Source organism: Impatiens glandulifera, chromosome 1, assembly GCF_907164915.1.
Source record: "Impatiens glandulifera chromosome 1, dImpGla2.1, whole genome shotgun sequence".
Lineage (NCBI taxonomy): Eukaryota > Viridiplantae > Streptophyta > Magnoliopsida > Ericales > Balsaminaceae > Impatiens > Impatiens glandulifera.
The window spans coordinates 60,377,698-60,397,102 of NC_061862.1; the positions used below are offsets into that span (position 1 = coordinate 60,377,698).

Sequence of the window (19,405 nt, forward strand, 5' to 3'; positions counted from 1 at the left end):
TAAGAGAGAGATAACAACTCTTGTAATCGTTTTTTTTAAGATTTTATAGATATTTTCTCAAAGTTTTGTGAGTGATTCTATTTCTGGGCCAGCATTCCAACACCTCCATCTTTTTCTCCGCGTCCATCGAGACCGGTTATTGCGATTCCCCCTCGAGTGCTTTAACAACTCCCATTTTGTCTAAGTGTGTCCTCATTTTCATATATTCCACAACCCAAAGTCCTTTGTCCCATCGAACTTCTCGATATCAATCATTGAAGTCGACCCCATCTCAAATCATCAAAAATTGACCGAATCAAGAAAAAAAACTCACCAAAAAATCGAACCGCGACTGCCTTACCCAACTTGGCTCTAATACTAGTTTGTGGTGAAAAACTATCACCCTAAGAATGAAAACAGAATAATAGCAACTATAGTGGAATGTAGAACAATAACATAAAAGTAAGAAAAAATGAAATAACAACACAAAAATCTTACCCAAGTTCGAACCAACAATGTCCAACGTTCTACTTTCGGAAAATCGTTTCAATCAAGTTATAATAGGGATTACACACTTTAACTCTCTCTGTTTGTTTTAGCTTTTAGTCTCACACTACTCTTCTCGTTTACAATATATATATAGGTTTTTAGAATTCATAATTAGGGTAAAGATCATGTTATATCTTTGACATATTCACAATGATATGATCTTGTGACAATTTAGTTGACATTAAAAAAAACTATTAGATTGATATCTTCACTATTATGTGATTTTATGTATTTCTAAATTCAATAAATAATTACATATATCTTTCTTCCCCTTTTTATACCTAACATTGAGGCACATCAAATTGGGCCTTAAAACTCTAGACTCGATTCCACGATAAGTTCTCTTAATTCAGGCTTAAACACGACTTATAACGGTTCAACCATGGGCATAAAACTAGCAAAGTAGAGAGGAAATGTCATTAAGTCTTGTTTGGAATTGATAAATGTGTTTGGAATTATAAATACACATTAAATTTATTCTTGTTATCAGGTAAATATTCAATTCCTCTATGTTTACATTAATCTAGGTTATATAGATACTCATAAACATACTAGGGATAGAATGGTCTAAATTTAGAAACATGATGAAATTGAGCAATTTCACCCTTCAATGCATGTTATGAAATTGGTTTACTAATTTATAAATAAAATGTAAATGTTGTATGCTTATAAAATGGACAATGTAAATGTTTTATTATTTAAATGTAATTTTTAAGTTCTCCAAAATTTTGCAACCTCTAACCACTACCCATTTTAATTAGAAGCCCATTTTAATTAAAGGAATTCAAAGCCTGTGTTGGTCAAAATAGTACCATTTAAAAATTGTCAATATTAAATTAAAAGTGAACTCATTTTTCTTGTTTAATGTAAAAGAAATCTGAATAATTATAATTTATTTATATTGCATAAGCTTATTTGGTAAAAAAAAAAAAGATTTTGAAAAAAAGTCAAACGTTTGTTTAAAAATTTAGATCAAACAAATTTTCTATTACTTCATCAATTGCAAGTAATGTTTTGTACCAAATAAAAACAAAATCACTCTCACTAAATAATCTCGGTCCTCGATGGTCTTACTTTACTCCTGTTTTAAGTTACAAAAGTCTTTGCATATCACATCTTCAATAATTAAATTGAAAACAAATGGTAATATTTAAAAAAAACAAAGAAAAGAGTTAAAACAGCTAAAAAGAAACATTCACCTATAGATCTTTAAGTGGAACAACATCCCTTTCTCATATTCCCTGCTGAATCTCCTTCAATGTTGATGGTGGTACCTTGCCCAGGAACCACACTGCTTGTTTCGGCTTGTTGGGCTGCGAGAGCTTTCTTGCTAATGATATGATAAATTTCGGTCAAAATAGTCTGAAAGGCCTTTTCAACGTTGACTGCTTCGAGAGCTGATGTCTCGAGAAATGAGAGGCCTTCTTTCTCGGCCAGAACCTGCCCATCCTCTTCTGAAACAGCTCTGAGATGGTTAAGGTCAGACTTGTTTCCAGCCATCATGATGACTATGTTGGAATCTGCGTGTTCTCTTAATTCGCGTAACCACCTCTGGATGTTATCGAATGTCTGCCCCTTGGTGATATCATACACAAGGAGCGCCCCCACTGCTCCCCTGTAGTAAGCACTAGTGATTGCTCGATATCTCTCCTGTCCTGCAGTGTCCCATATTTGTGCCTTGACTGTTTTTGTTTCTACCTGACCGTCAAAAAGAAAAAATTAGTACAAAAATCATAAATGCCCAAAAGAGTTTAATGATTGCTTTGTATGAGGAGAAGAAAATGCCTTGTTTGTTGTGTGTTATTTGAACTATCCAATCAACATTCTACTGATAAATCACATAATCAACAGGATAATCAAATGTCTTTTTATCCAAATAACCTACCTCAAAGATTGATAATAACCATGGATCAAACAAGGCCTTAGATATCTCAGGTTAAACAATTTGATCAACATAGTGTAGCAACAAGAAAATATTCACTAAGGCAGTTATAGCCTGCAAAACCACCAAACTACTATTATCAATTTGACCACTTGTGTAAATGTTCATAACCCCTGCCCCTCAATCGTTCTTCTAGCTAAACAACATGAGATATTTTGCTTAGAGAGATCATGCCAATAAACTACGCTTCATTTGGAAATGGTTTGTATCTGGATTTGGGTCTCAATGGGGAACATAAAAATGATTTTCAAATACAGATCCAAATACTTTGGTATCAAAATCTGGTTTTCTTCAACACACCAAAATTTGCGCCCCCCAGGACAAAATTTCTTGAACCCTCCCAGAGCTCAATTAGATACCGCCTCTGACAGGAAGAGAAATACACAACATATGCATTTTTTAAGCATATTCCAATTTGTAGTCCAGATTTGGTACAGGTAGAGAAACGGGGCATGACAAACAATTTTGTCACCCGGATCATGAGATAATGAATTTGGTGTTTCCAAATGAAGTCTGACGTGCATATATGAACACATCCTTCACTTGTCCTACTTTTCATGGCATAATGAAGAGATACAGAAATGAAGACTTTGACGTTATAGAATACACAAAATCGACTGGAAAGATGCAATAATCTACATTCGAAATGGAATTTCCTAGCTTGTAGTGTCTATATTTCATAGACATTGAATAATAGAAACCTGTTTCCCATGGGTGTTCATGGTCAATCACACTTGACAAGATTCAAAGCATAAGAAAAATCTAACAGACAAGATGAAGGGTAGGACATGAAAAGCCATCTCACCATAGATCCATAATCATAGGCTCATAGCCTTGAGCTTCTCATTTATGCAAATAAATAAACTCAAGTAATCCGTCCAGCAATGACTTGCAATCAATTAAAGGCATTAGATTACTCTATGAGCCTATTTATATGCATCTAGCTCAAAAACAAATGAGCTCAAATATGACCAAATCCTAATTCACATAACAGTTGACACTTTGTACGACCGTCAAGACGAGTCAAAGTAGAATGACTATGGCTGTAAGGCAGCCTGATAACTCCAAAAAGAAAAAAATCGCATCAAACAAACAAACAAACAAAAAAAGAGAAAGATAAGAGAACAGAGACACTACTACCTCAAGTGTTCTAGTGGCGAACTCAACCCCAATGGTAGATTTCGATTCTAAACAGAACTCATTCCTGGTAAACCTCGAAAGAATGTTGGATTTCCCTACACCAGAGTCTCCGATCAGGACGATCTTGAACAAGTAATCATACTCATGATCGACCTTATTCGCCATCGCGAATTCACTTCACTCCGCCACTCTCCTTACACCTTTCAAAAGAATAGAACGTGACCCATTACTCCAAAGATCCAATCGATTACACCCAAATCAAAGTTAGCAAATTAAATTTACAAAAACAGACAAAAGTGAAAGCTTACTGTGTGATACAGAAAGATGGACGGATAGAGAAGAAGGTCAAAGAGGGAGATTTCAGTACGTCCTTGCCGCCGGTGAGACGAATGACGACGAGCAAAGACGCTTTCTTTGAAACCGCCAAGTGAACGGACGATTGATCAATGGTTGAAATGGGGAAACGCATAATTCGCATTATAATAAATAACAAGTTAGAAAATATGAATTCGCTTTATCCAAGGGTTTAATTAATTAATTAATTAATTAATTCAAGAATATTGTCGTCTGATGTGTAAGAGAGGAATAATTGGGTGGCGATAAAATACGACGTCGTCGTATCAGAAGTTGACAAAATATGCACGCTAAGCTGTGCGCTGGCAATGCCAAATCATAGCTGGCTTTTTTTATTTTATTTTATTTGGTTAAACCAGACTTTTATTATATATATGATAAAACATATATAGTGACTACTCTAACTTTATATTTTGGTTTGGCTTTTATACATGACTTTAGAGCTTATTTGTTCTTTGGTTTATAGGTTTTGTAAATAATTTTACTTAAAACTTAATTATAACTTTATCGTTCTAATCACTCTTTTATTTACTGAAATATCAAAATTATATTTTATTTAAAATTAATTCTCAATAATTTAATTTATTCAAAATTAGAATGATTTATAATACATTAAATACAAATTTACTTATATATATATATATATTTTATCCTGTTTGTTTAATTTATTTTATAATTTTTTTTTATAAATTAAAATAAGTTAATTATTTCATTTAAAAAATATAATTTTTATCAACCAGTTATTTGTTGGGTTTTGTCCTCCTAATTGGAGAGACCCAACTTGGTATGGGCTTTATTTAGACCCACGATATATAATGTGAAGAAACATTATTTTTTTACATTAGGTTAACTGGGTTTTGAGCACAATAAGAGAGAGACCAGAGCAAAAACATATTCAAAGGTTTGAAGTAGTAACTGGAGAAGATTTTCGTTTGCCGGAGTTTGCATCGTTTGATCGACTTCAAACGTTAACTGCTTATTGGTTATTTATGGGGCTACGTTCTAAACGGTGAATATCAGTTTTCTGGTTGCAGAATTGATAAGGTTGGTTGATCTTACTTTTTTCTGCTTTTTGTTGTTATTTGCCAAGATTGTTGTGTGATCTTGATGCAATTGATTAGTGACTCTAGTTTATATCTAGAGAGAACTCATGTTTATAACCTTGTTGATGATAGTGGATTGTTAAGTGACCTGAATGGTCTTGTGATTTTACTCTCAATTTGATGAGAGGTTTCCACGATAAATCTTGTCTTGCATTGTCGTCTTGATTTCATTCTGTTTTGCTCATCTCTTATACTCTGTTAATTGGGAAAGCGTTCTATTTTGAAGAATACATTTTCCCATCAAAGTGGTATCAGAGCTTAGTTTTATTTGAGTATAAGGATGAAGACTAACACATCCAGGATGGTGAGCTTGAATGGTTCCAATTATAATATCTGGAAGGCTAAAATGGAAAATTTACTTTATGTGAAAAATTTTCATTTGTCAGTGTTCTCTTCAGTAAAGCCTACAGAAAAAAGTGTGGATGATTGGAAATTCTTGCACAGACATGTATGTGGTTATATTCGTCAATGGGTTGATGACAATGTTCTGAACCATGTTATCTCTATTACTGATGCTCGTACTCTTTGAACTAAGCTCGAAGAATTGTATGAGAGAAAGACAAGTAATAACAAACTGTTTTTGATCAAGCAATTGATGTCTTTAAGGTATCAAGTTGGTTCTCCGATGACTGACAACTTGAATACTTTTGTGGGAATTATTAATCAATTGGAGGCGATGAAACTCAGCTTTGATGACGAAATATAGGGCTTATGTTTACTTGGTACTCTGCCTAATTCATGGGAGACTTTTAGAACAACTCTGTCTAATTCTGCTCCAGATGGTGTTCTTTCAATGGATTTAGTAAAAAGCAGTGTGTTGAATGAAGAGATGAGACGAAAGACATAAGACTGTTCTTTACAATTAGAGGTATTGGTTACAGAATCCAGGGGGATAAGTAAATGGCGAGAAAGAAATTGTAGCAAGTCTCGTGGGGCTTCTAATAAGTGGGAAAATGTTGAGTGTCATTATTGTGGCCTAAAGGGCCATATCAAGAAAAATTGTTTTAAATTGAAGAAGGAGAACAAGAAGAAAACTCAGAACATACCCACTACTTCTAACCACAGAGAAGGTAAAAATCATGATAATGTTACTATTGTTGATGATTTCTTTACTGTTTGTTATAATGATGTTGAGAATGTTAATGTGTCTTGTGATGAGATGGATTGAATTGTAGATAGTGGTGCTTCTACTCATGCTACATCACGACGAGATTTTTTCTCAACATATGAGGCTGATGATTTTGGTATTGCTCGTATGGGTAATACTGGTCAAGCGCAAGTGGTTGAAATTGGTAATGTTTGTGTGGAGATGGCCAATGGCACTACTCTTGTTCTAAAACAGGGTAAGCATATTCCTGATATTCGCTTCAATCTTTTATCGGTTGGAAGATTGAATTATGAAGGCTTCTGTAATTCTTTTTATAGCGGTGAATGGAAGCTTAAAAAGGGATCAATTGTTGTTGTCAAAGGTAAGAGACTTTCGAATTTGTATATTGTTTGTTCTGGGATATCTAAATGTTACATCAACACTTGTGAGGCTGATTCTTCTTCTGAGTTGTGGCACAAACGTTTGACTCATGTTAGCGAGAAAGGCTTAGCTATGTTAGCTAAGAAGAATGTGTTATGTGGGGTTTCAAATGTGCACCTGAAGAGATGTCCAGATTGTTTGGCTACAAAACAGAGACGAGTGTCATTTAGATAATCTAAATAAAAAAGAAAGTCAAAATTACTAGACTTGGTGCATTCTGATGTATGTGGGCCAATGAAGTCAAGATCACTTAGTGGTGCATACTACTTTGTAATATTTATTGATGACTATTCCCGAAAGGTTTGGGCCTATACATTGAAGACGAAAGATCAAGTGCTAAACACATTCAAAGTGTTTCAAGCCTCAGTTGAGAGGGAAACTAGAAAAAAGGTGAAATATATTCGAATAGATAACGGGGGAGAGTACATTGGACCTTTTGATGAGTATTGTCGACAGCAGGGTATTCGTCACCAAAAATTGCCTCCAAAAACACCACAGTTAAATGGGTTGGCTGAAAGAATGAATATGACACTAGTGGAAAGGGTGAGATGTGTGCTTTCACAAACAAAGTTGCCAAAACATTTTTGGGGTGAAGCATTGAGTACAGTAGTACATGTGTTAAATCTCACACCATGTGTTCCTTTGAACTTTTATGTAAATCATGTTTGGAGTGGTAAAAATTTTTCTTATGATCATCTTAGAGTATTTGGGTGTATGGCTTATGTTAATGTTCCCAAAGATGAGAGGTCAAAGCTGGAAGACAAGACCAAGACGTGTGTGTTTGTCAGCTATGGACTGGATGAGTTTGGATATTAGTTTTTTGATCCGGCTAATAAGAAGTTTATTCGTAGTCGTGATGCTATATTTATGGAGGATTATACCATTGAAGATATCGACAAGGTAGATGAGGTTGTTCTAACTCAAGTAAATGAGAAGATGGTTGAAGTGAATTCAATTCCAGTTGCTCTTAACTTGATAAACACCAACAACGATCAAACTGAAAATCAAGGTATGGGTTTACATTCTGGTAATCCTTTAAATACTAATGATTTTGTTGATGTTGACTCTAGTAGTGAATCTAATGTTGAAAATGAAAATGATCAAGGCAATGAAAATGTTGAGGAGTCCATACCTTTTAATGAACCAAGACGGTCTACTCGACATAAACGTCCTTCAGTTAGATACCTAACAAATGAGTATGTATTTTTCACTGATGCTGAAGAACCTGAGAGTTTTCAAGAAGCTTTGGAAAGTGTAAATAAAAAGGAATGGATGGATGTCATGGAGGATGAAATGCAATCTCTTCGTGTGAATAACACTTTTGAGCTAACAAAGCTGCATAAGGGCAAGAAGACTTTGAAAAATCGATGGCTTTATCGATTGAAGAAGGATGAGCATACTTCACAGTCTAGATATAAGGCTCAGTTGGTTGTAAAAAGCTTCTCGCAAAGAAAGGGTATTGACTTTGGTGAGATCTTTTCTCATGTGGTGAAAATGCAATCTATTCGTGTGGTTCTTGGTTTAGCCGCTAGTCTTATTCTAGAGGTTGAACAAATAGATGTGAAAACAGCATTTCTTCATGGAAATTTAGAAGAAGAGATATATATGGAGCAACTAGAGGGTTTTCAAGACAAACTGAAAGAATACTATGTTTGCAAGTTAGTGAAGAGTCTTTATAATTTGAAACAAACATCACGACAATGGTATCGAAAGTTCAGTTCAGTTATGATTGAACATGAGTACAAGATGAACAAGACTGACCATTGCATTTTTGTGTGAAAATTCTCTACTGATGATTTTATTATTCTTCTGCTCTATGTAGATGATATGCTAATTGTTGGAAGAAATCTTTCTAAAATCAGTGAGTTAAAAGAAACTCTGAGTAAGTCGTTTGCCATGAAAGATTTAGGATCAACACGTCAAATTCTTGGGATTCGAATTATCCGTGATCGGGATAACAGAAAGTTGTATTTGTCACAAGAGATGTACATTAAGAAAGTTCTTCGATGCTTCAATATGGACAAAGCTAAAGTGGTGAATATTCATGTAGCTTCTCACTCTAAGCTTAGTCATACTGGTTGTCCTTCCACTGATGATGAGATTTTTTTATGAAGAACTTTCCATATTCTTCAATAGTTGGTAGTCTTATGTACGCTATGGTTTGTACTAGACCTAATATAGCGCACACTGTTGGTGTGGTGAGTAGATATTTATCAAATCCGGGAAGACATCACTAGGAAGCCGTGAAGTGGATTTTGAGATATCTCCGGAGAACGAAGAATCTTCAACTAACTTTGGGATGTGAGAAGCCTATGTTAATTGGATATACTCATTCAGATATGGTCGGAAATTTAGATAATCGAAAATCTACTTCAAGATATTTGGTGACTTTTGGCGGGGGAGTTGTGGCTTGGAAATCTAAATTACAAAAGTGTGTTGCTCTTTCTACTACTGAAGCCGAGCTTATAGCTGTAGTTGAGGAAACAAAAGAGTTATTGTGGCTGAAAAAATTCACAATGGAACTTGAGTTGAAACAAGAAATGTACGTATTATTTTGTGATAATCAAAGTGCAATTCATCTTGCCAAGAATTCTTCATTTCATTCAAAGTCGAAACACATTGAAGTTTGTTATCATTGGATTCGTGATGCTTTGGATAAGAAGATGTTTGAACCTAAAAAGATTCATACAGATGATAATGGATCAGATATGTTGACAAAAGTGTTGTCACGAAACAAGTTTGAGTTATGTCGTTCGGTTGCCGGGTTAACATTACCCTCCAACTAGTCGGTCGGGAGAGTTTGTTGGATTTTGTCCTCCTAGTTGGAGAGACTCAATTTGATGTGGGCTTTGTTTAGGCCCACGATATATAATGTGAAGGAACATTATTTTTCCACTTTAGGTTACCTGAGTTTTGAGCACAACAAGAGAGAGACCAGAGCAAAAACATATTCAAGGGTTTGAGGTAGCAACTAGAGAAAATTTCCGTTTGCCGTAGTTTGCTGCGTTTGATCGACTTCAAACGTTAACTGCTTATTGGTTATTTCTGGGGCTACGTTCTAAACGGTGAAGATCAGTTTTCTGGTTGCAGAATTGATAAGGTTGGTTGATCTTACTCTTTCTGCTCTTTGTTGTTATTTGTCAAGATTGTTGTGTGATCTTGATGCAATTGATTAGTGACTCTAGTTTATATCTAGAGAGAACACATGTTTGTAACCTTGTTGATGATAGTGAATTGTTAAGTGACCTGACTGGTCCCATGGTTCTTACTCTCAATTTGATGAGAGGTTTTCCACGCTAAATCTTGTCTTGCATTGTCGTTTTGATTTCATTATGTTTTTCTCATCTCTTATACTTAGTTAATTGGGAAAGCGTTCTGTTCTGAAGAATAAATTTTCCCATCATTATTTTCTTGGTAAAAGTAAAAACATTTTCTCAATGAGCTCTATCTTGTAAACTCAATAACAAATAGTACTTAACTTATTGATTTTTTATTTATATTTTTAGAACTCTATGTTCCATTTTTTTGGAGTGTGACTAATTTTCATGAGTTAAACATATAGCCATAAACACATTTAAGCAAGCGAGTGGAACTTGTCGCCTGATGGACTCTATCTTGTAAACTCAATAACAAATATGTAGTCCTCAAACTCATTGATTTTTTATTTATATTTTGAGAACGCTAGGTTCAATTTTTTCTTCGAAGTATGACTAATCTCCACGGGTTAAACATATAGCCCACAAATACACTTAACTAGGCGAGTAGAACTTGCCGCCTGATGGGCTCGAACCCAGGACCTTAACTTGGCTTAGAATATCCACATCCTTTTGTTGTTAGGCTAGAAGATGGGATAACTCATTATTGTTTTGATCTCAGAACAATTGGGATCTACATTCTCCATCGAGTATTTGAGCCACCGTTCTCATGGTTGATATTGTCATTGGATCTGGATATCAATTAGTGCCGGTCCCGAGAATTGAGCTGCTCCAATCCATGTAGAAAAATGTGAAAGAAGAATTGAATGTCTTGATTTCAGTTCAAAAAATTGTTAAGAATTTTTTTTTTGAAATTTGAACTTATAATTAAAAAAAATTTCAGCCTAAATTAATACAAACTTTTAGTTTTAAAAAAATAATAAATTTAACTAAAACTCTTGTATTTTTTAATTAAATGGGTTGACCATGAACTAGGGGCTTACCTAGGGTCGACCCTATTGTCAACAAAAATAACCCAACCAAAACAACCATTCTCATTTCACCTTCCTCAAATTCATGGTTGAGTTTAACGTTATCTATCGTCAGAGAATTTTTCGTTTTCCACTTGACAGGCGTTGAAACTTAATAGAGAATTATGTTACTTGTTTTGATGTTTCTATGGAATACATGATTTACGCATTCATGATGAAGGTATGCTAGAGAAGAATTGTAGAGAAGATTAAAGATGGATAAGTTTAACATTGATTAAAGAAGAGTTTAATATTTCAAACGAAGAGAACCTTAGAAGGAAAAAGAAGAAGAGAAACAGAGCCTGCATGAAGAGAAGGAAAAAAAAGTTATTGTAAGGGTACTTTAATTAATAAACACAAAATATTGACTTTTTTTTTATCAAATAGATATTTTTTATGGGTTTTTTTTTTTTATAAAACCCAAAAAAATACCTTTCCTCAAATGAGCTCTAAGAGTTGATAACGTTAAACCTTGTCAAAGGTTGATAGAATTGTAACTTACCAAGGATTGACAACCTTAGATCTTGTAGTGTATTGATGGAATTATACCTTATCAATGGTGGACTATCTTGGACCTTGTCGAGGATTGATGACGTTATACCTTACTATGGTGGACGACTTAAACATTGTTGACGGTTGATTATATTATGCATTATCGGTCAAAATCTTTATTCTTTAGTTCTATAATCTTAATATTATATGTAGATAAATTGAGATAATCGTTAGTTATGGAAAATATACCTGAATCTGAAATAAAGAACGGTTCATTAAGTCGTTCTTCGGATCTTTTCGATTTTGGATCTCCCAATTCTGGACTTAGATCGGTAATGAATGATATGAGTTGGGTTTAGGTCTTCCAACCCTCTATCGATAGTCCCTGAGTGTTCTTAGATATGAACATACCTCTACCTTTTGTCTGATGAGCGAAACATTATAGATAGACTATATATATGGATTGGGGACCTAGCCATAATAAACACATTTACTATTCGTCACATCAACGAAATAATAAATGTGTAACCCTCAAAAAAATCCTTTAGTTTTGGTTCCATGGATAAACTCGAGGTTTGAGAATTTCAACCTCGATCTGCATGTTAGGAATTTTTAAAATAAAACATTAGTTTTAAAAGATTTTAATAATTCCTGACAGTTTTTTAAATTAATTATAAAAATAATTAATTTTGTTCAAATCTGAATAATCCAGGGATTTGCGTTTAATCAAATGACAATTTGATTTTTTTAGAAATTTGTAGTTTAAATTAATTAAAAATAATTAATTTAAAGAAGATCATTTAATTGAAAATATAGTCGCCAATTGATTTTTGAAAATCAATAAAAGTGGCGTATGTGTGCAAACGTATTGGCCATAGTTTATTTTAGTTAGTAGTTTGGTGATACTCGGGAAAGAGCTTTTGTGTTTCATCCTCCGTACCCGTTTTAAAAACGGTCTCTACGTTCTAAACGGTGAAGATCAGTTTTCTGGTTGCATAATTGATAAGGTTGGTTGATCTTACTCTTTCTGCTCTTTGTTGTTATTTGCCAAGATTGTTGTGTGATCTTGATGCAATTGATTAGTGACTCTAGTTTATATCTAGAGAGAACCCATGTTTGTAACCTTGTTGATGATAGTGAATTGTTAAGTGGCCTGATTGGTCCCGTGGTTTTTACTCTCAATTTGATGAGAGGTTTTCCACGCTAAATCCTTTCTTGCATTGTCGTTTTGATTTCATTCTGTTTTGCTCATCTCTTATACTTAGTTAATTGGGAAAGCGTTCTGTTTTGAAGAATACATTTTCCTATCATTATTTTCTTGGTAAAAGTAAAAACATTTTCTCAATGAGCTCTATCTTGTAAACTCAATAACAAATAGTACTTAACTTATTGATTTTTTATTTATATTTTTAGAACTCTAGGTTCCATTTTTTTTGGAGTGCGACTAATTTTCATGAGTTAAACATATAGCCATAAACACATTTAAGCAAGCGAGTGGAACTTGCCGCCTGATGGACTCTATCTTGTAAACTCAATAACAAATATGTAGTCCTCAAACTCATTGATTTTTTATTTATATTTTGAGAACGCCATGTTCAATTTTTTCTTTGAAGTATGACCAATCTCCACGGGTTAAACATATAGCCCACAAATATACTTAACTAGGCGAGTAGAACTTGCCGCCTGACGGGCTCGAACCCAGGACCTTAACTTGGCTTAGGATATCCACATCCTTTTGTTGTTAGGCTAGAAGATGGGATAACTCATTATTGTTTTGATCTCAGAACAATTGGGATCTACATTCTCCATCGAGTATTTTTAGCCACCGTTCTCATGGTTGATATTGTCATTGGATCTGGATATCAATTAGTGTCGGTCCCGAGAGTTGAGCTGCTCCAATCCATGTAGAAAAATGTGAAAGAAAAACTGGATGTCTTGATTTCAGTTCAAAAAATTGTTAAGATTTTTTTTTAAAAATTTGAACTTATAATTAAAAAAAATTTCAGCCTAAATTAATACAAACTTTTATTTTTAAAAAATTAATAAATTTAACTAAAACTCTTGTATTTTTTAATTAAATGGGTTGACCATGAACTAGGGGCTTACCTAGGGTCGACCCTATTGTCAACAAAAATAACCCAACCAAAACAACCATTCTCATTTCACCTTCCTCAAATTCGTGGTTGAGTTTACCGTTATCTTGTTGGGTTTTGGGCTCATATTTAATTAGAGTTTATATATTGTAATTGGGCTTTAAGCCTTTATTGGGCTTAGGAGTAGTAGTTTAGTCTTTTGGCTTTTGATGTACTCCTATAAATAGAGACATTGTAACCTAGGGTTACTTGGACCATTATTCCATAGAATATCAATAGAATGGACGACTCCCCGAGGATGTAGGCATTGTTGGCCGAACCTCGTTATATCTTGTGTTCTTTATTATTCTTTACCACGTTATCTTTATATCTTCTTTTATCGTGTGTTTAGATTAGATCGTTTCTCAACAAGTGGTATCAGAGCATGTTTTGAGAATGTTTAACCTAATCTATTTGTGAAGATATGATAGAAACCCTAACCACCATTGAAGAAGTTGTTGGATATTTGTGCTTTGGTTGAAGATGGCTATTGGAGAAACGACATTGGTTGTAGAAGAATTATCCGCTGTGAAGATTTGAGTCGAAATCTTCAATTGCTAAGTAGATGTCTACGGTCGTTAAAATAGTTCTTAGTTCTGGGTGACGAGGTTTGAGAAGAAGAGAGAAGAAGACAATGGTCTTTTATTCTTCCTGAAGGCGCCAATGGGTGCAGCCGTGCTTGTGACGAAAAGTCGTCATGTAAGCAGCGATACCAGAATGAAGAAGATGAGGTATATTCTTTTGACTTATTTTAATTTAGGACATATGGTCTATTAAAATATAAAAAAGGAAAAAATATATATCTAAATATATATTCCATATATATCTCCATATATATTCCATATATATCTCTATATATATTCCATATAAATAGATATTATATTATGATATAATGTAATATATATAGAGAAGCCAATAATCTTTGAAGCGGTCAACAACTAAGACTTTTTCAGCTAAGACTTTTTATTTAAGTCTCGTTTGATTTTATAAAATAGGTTTAAAACCTATTTGTTCCAATTTTTTCACAAGTAAAGCCTTGTTTGATTTTAATCAAACTCTCAAAGCTTTGTGTGCTTTGATCTTGGATTTGTATTGAGGCTTGTTTGACTTGAATTTCTCAAATATGGAGATTTGTGTTTATCTTCTAAGAGATTTGAAAATTGGAGTTGAAAAAGAAGGTGGAGTGCTTATTCGATGTTGCAGATTGTGGAAGACAGTTGATGCAACATGTAAAAGGGTTTTCTAATTAAAGTAGGTGGCTTTAATGTTTGTTTGCAAGAGTGTATTTTTGATATGTGTGTTTAAGGGCCGGATTTGGATTTGCATCAACCTTATGAGTAGGTTTTGATTGGCAATCCCGGTAAGTGTTGGTACGAAGTTGTCAAGTGAGTGTTGATGACTCAAGGGTTCTACCAAGAATGATAATTTCTAAGGTATGAGTTGAGGGTGCACTAATCATATATATGGTTTGTTAGATTCTTTCTATGCAGGATTTTGCTAGAAGAATGTGGAGAACAAACGATACATCTTCATGCTTATTGAAAATTAGTTGGAGGTTTTATTATAACCGATTGTTGTCTTGGCATACATGGGTGACATTATTTCACTATGGCGAGGGCTTTGACTTGAAGAAATTCTCGGCTGAAATAAGTTTGGAGAGATTTTTCTTTGGAAACCGGTTATTGAAGAAGTCAAATTAAAAGAGGGGTAGAGAGAAAATCTAGTAGTAGATTTTCGCCTACAGCCGCACAGAGTTCATCAAACTGACGATGGGAGATTCAAACAGAGTCCGATTGCGCTGAGATTTTTTCGAGAGGGTTGGTAACTCATTCCTCTACATTTTTAACGGTCGGATCAAGGTTTGGACGTCTCGAAGTTTGTTTTTCTAGGGCTTATAGTGTCTGCCTAATTTTAATTTTTATTTGACTTATTTGGGACCAAAAAGTTTGTATCTTTTTGGTTATGACCTTATCTTATTGGAAGAGCTAATCAAGATGAAGACGGTGGTGAGATTATGTGCTTTTACACTTGACAAAAACATGATCGAGTATGGAAAGTTGTTATTTATATGGTGTTTACCGATGATAACATTGTCGACATGTTAACAGGGCAATCCTTTAGGCCAAATTGAAAGATTACATTGAGTTGGCGGGTGATTAAGGATTGAAACAATTCCAATTAACACATATTATCAATGAAAGACCAGGAAGAGGAAGACTAATGAAAGACACTTATAAGTTGAGGTGGAGACATCTTGAAATAAACTCTCAAACGACCGAGAAGAAATCATTGCATTATCTTCTAATGTGAGAAGATAAATAAAAACCTTGAGTGAGATTCCTAGTCATGAAAAAGGGGCTAGATGGGAGACTCGGTTAATTCGAAGGTGATGATTTTGTTACTTCTTTTGTTCTATCTTAATTGTCTATACATTGTGGATCATATATTAGATGAATGGGATGATTGAGACTTTGAATAGGGATTCCTAGTCATGAAAAAGGGGCTAGATGAGAGGTTTGATCAATTCAAATGGAAGGATATTCGATTTCTTTCAGAGAAACTATAGATGATCATTTGAAGCATTGGTGAAGACAATTGAAGAGAGATAGTGAATCTTGAAATAATATTCTTGGATTGCTAGGCATTTTTGGACTCAAGAAACTAGCATATTGCAAGTTAATGTGTTCAAGGAGAAGTATGAGGTTCAAGTTGGTTGAGTATGCAACGTTCAAGGCAAGATGGGTGACAAATACTTTGTCAGATCTTGAGCTAGAGAAAAGAGATGTCGTGATAGCCTAATTTATTTGTTATGAAGTAGACGATAAATGTTCGTCTTGGGTCTTCTCGTTATTTGATCGATATCTTATTTTGAGGAAGTAGACGATGGAAGTTCGTCTTGGGTCTATTCGGTATTTTGGTTTCAGTCGATTGTTGGACTTGAAAAATAAGACACTCAGTTTATGGCAAACAAAGGTAAAGATTATTTTGACATAATAAAGAATTGTTAATTCTAGTTTCCGCATATGTCAACGGGTATGAACAAAGATTGGGAAGAGTTGTTGAATGTCTCTAGTCGCTGAAGTAGCGTAGTTGCCAAATTTACTTGGTGTTATAAACTCTATGATTTTATCTTCTTAGGGCTTTTGAACGAAAGTGGAGGTATAATAATTTATCTCGTGAATGGTTCGAATAGTGAAGATTGATGTGTGGTTCATAACTTTTTGATGGCGCGATATACGTAATGGTGGAGATTGTTATTCTTCTAAGGGCTCTTGAGTGGAGTGGAGGTGAAGATTGATGGATACGGCTCGTGTATTTCCTAAGGGACGTGAAATTCGTCAAGGTGGAGATTTGTAATTTATTCATCACATCTCAATAAACGCAGTATTCGCCCAAGGTGGAGATTGTTGGGTTTTGGGCTCATATTTAATTAGAGTTTATATATTGTAATTGGGCTTTAAGCCTTTATTGGGCTTAGGAGTAGTAGTTTAGTCTTTTGGCTTTTGATGTACTCCTATAAATAGAGACATTGTAACCTAGGGTTACTTGGACCATTATTCCATAGAATATCAATAGAATGGACGACTCCCCGAGGATGTAGGCATTGTTGGCCGAACCTCGTTATATCTTGTGTTCTTTATTATTCTTTACCACGTTATCTTTATATCTTCTTTTATCGTGTGTTTAGATTAGATCGTTTCTCAACATATCTGTCGTCAGGGAAATTTTTTATTTTCCACTTGACAGGCGTTGAAACTTAATAGAGAATTATGTTACTTGTTTTGATGTCTCTATGGAAAACATGATTTACGCATTCATGATGAAGGTATGCTAGAGCAGAAGAATTGTAGAGAAGATTAAAGATGGATAAGTTTAACATTGATTAAAGAAGAGTTTAATATTTCAAACGAAGAGAACCTTAGAAGGAAAAAGAAGAAGAGAAACAGAGCCTGCATGAAGAGAAGGAAAAAAAAGTTAATGTAAGGGTACTTTAATTAATAAAAACAAAATATTAAATTTTTTTTATCAAATAGATTTTTTTTATGGGATTTTTTTTTTATAAAACCCCAAAAAATACCTTTCCTCAAATGAGCTCTAAGAGTTGATAACGTTAAACCTTGTCAAAGGTTGATAGAATTGTAACTTACCAAGGATTGACAACCTTAGATCTTGTAGTGTATTGATGGAATTATACCTTATCAATGGTGGACTATCTTGGATCTTGTCGATGATTGATGACGTTATACCTTACTATGGTGGACGACTTAAACGTTGTTGACGGTTGATGATATTATGTATTATCGGTTAAAATCTTTATTGTTTAGTTCTATAATCTTAATATTATATGTAGATAAATTGAGATAATCGTTAGTTGTAGAAAATATACCTGAATCTGAAATAAAAAACGGTTCATTAAGTCGTTCTTCGGATCTTTTCGATTTTAGATCTCCCAGTTCTGGACTTAGATCGGTAATGAATGATGTGGGTGGGGTTTAGGTCTTCCAACCCTCTATCGATAGTCCCCGAGTGTTCTTAGATATGAACATACCTCTACCTTTTGTCTGATGAGCGAAACATAATAGATAGACTATATATATGGATTGGGGACCTAGCCATAATAAACACATTTACTATTCGGCACATCAACGAAATAATAAATGTGTAACCCTAAAAAAAACTTTTAGTTTTGGTTCCATGGAAAAACACGAGGTTTGAGAATTTCAACCTCGGTTTGCATGTTAGGAATTTTTAAAATAAAACATTAGTTTTAAAAGATTTTGATAATTCCTGACAGTTTTTGAAATTAATTATAAAAATAATTAATTTTGTTCAAATCTGAATAATCTAGGAATTTACGTTTAATCAAATGACAATTTGATTTTTTTAGAAATTTGTTGTTTAAATTGATTAAAAATAATTAATTTAAAGAAGATCATTTAATTTAAAATATAGTCGCCAATTGATTTTTGAAAATCAATAAAAGTGGCGTACATGTACAAACGTATTGGTCAGAGTTTATTTTAGTTAGTAGTTTGGTGATACTCGGAAAAGAGCTTTTGTGTTTCATCCTCCTTACCCGTTTTAAAAACGGTCTCTACTAATAAATTTGGCTTTTTGAAAATCGGTTGTATAACGTTTTATTTTAACCAATTATTCTTCTAGTCCTAAGCATGCATAAGGTTTATGCATTATTTAAAAAATTGTAAAAACAATTATTTAAATGTTGGTACATGTTATTGATAATAACTTAGGGAGGAAAACACTTGAAGAATATCAGTCATTTAAAGGTATTAGTGTTTAAACATAAATCCCAAACAAATCTTTATCAAAATATTTTATTGTGCAAACATCCCAAAAATATTTTTAAATCATTTTCTAATTTTTCGAGATTTTTAGAAAATGGTTTGTGGTACCATAATAACAAAAATTATTTTAGATTTTAAAAATGAGAACCAATCATGCCTTAGGACCGGTGTCATAGGTCTTGGGTTTGTTTTCATTGGTCGGGGTCTAGGACTCTAGGTCGGATCCATCAGTCCGAGCTAAGAAGTCTCGGTCGAGGTGTTAAGGACTCTCAATCATTGGCTGGGATTATTGGTTGAGGTGTAAAAACCACCGGTCCTAGGTTAGCCCTAGGCTAAATCTATTGGTCATAAGTTTGATAATTCTCGGTCGAGGTCGAGATTCCTCGGTCATGGGTGGAAGTCATTGGTCATAGTTTAAGGAGTTCTCGGTCCTAGGTCTGACTACTTGGTCAGATGTAAAAATCATCGATCGGACTTCTCGGTCCTAGCAGAAGAACACCGGCTAGAACTTTCGGTCCTCGATGAAGAACACTGGTCGGACCTCTCGGTCCTAGCTAAAAAACCTCAGTCGGACCTTTCGGTCCTATGTCGAATTTCTCGGTCAGACCTATCGGTCCTCAAGAACATCAAAATTGCAGATTTTGTAATTTTGATG

At 34.1% G+C, this 19,405-nt stretch overlaps 1 protein-coding gene across 2 annotated transcripts; it reads right to left on the reverse strand.

Annotated features, from left to right (window-relative positions):
• Positions 1 to 1,605: 1,605 nt before the first annotated feature.
• LOC124915740 (ras-related protein Rab2BV-like) lies at positions 1,606 to 4,095 on the reverse strand. Of its 2 annotated transcripts, none has more exons than XM_047456509.1 (3): positions 3,986 to 4,094; positions 3,611 to 3,810; positions 1,606 to 2,226 (listed from the first exon to the last, which is right to left on the reverse strand). In XM_047456509.1, exons 2-3 carry the CDS (start codon positions 3,773 to 3,775, stop codon positions 1,738 to 1,740), a joined length of 654 nt encoding a protein of 217 aa, XP_047312465.1. In that variant the 5' UTR covers positions 3,776 to 3,810; positions 3,986 to 4,094; the 3' UTR covers positions 1,606 to 1,737. The 2 variants fall into 2 exon arrangements, with proteins under 2 accessions (XP_047312465.1, XP_047312461.1); XM_047456505.1 differs by having other exon boundaries at positions 1,610 to 2,226; positions 3,919 to 4,095.
• Positions 4,096 to 19,405: the final 15,310 nt, after the last annotated feature.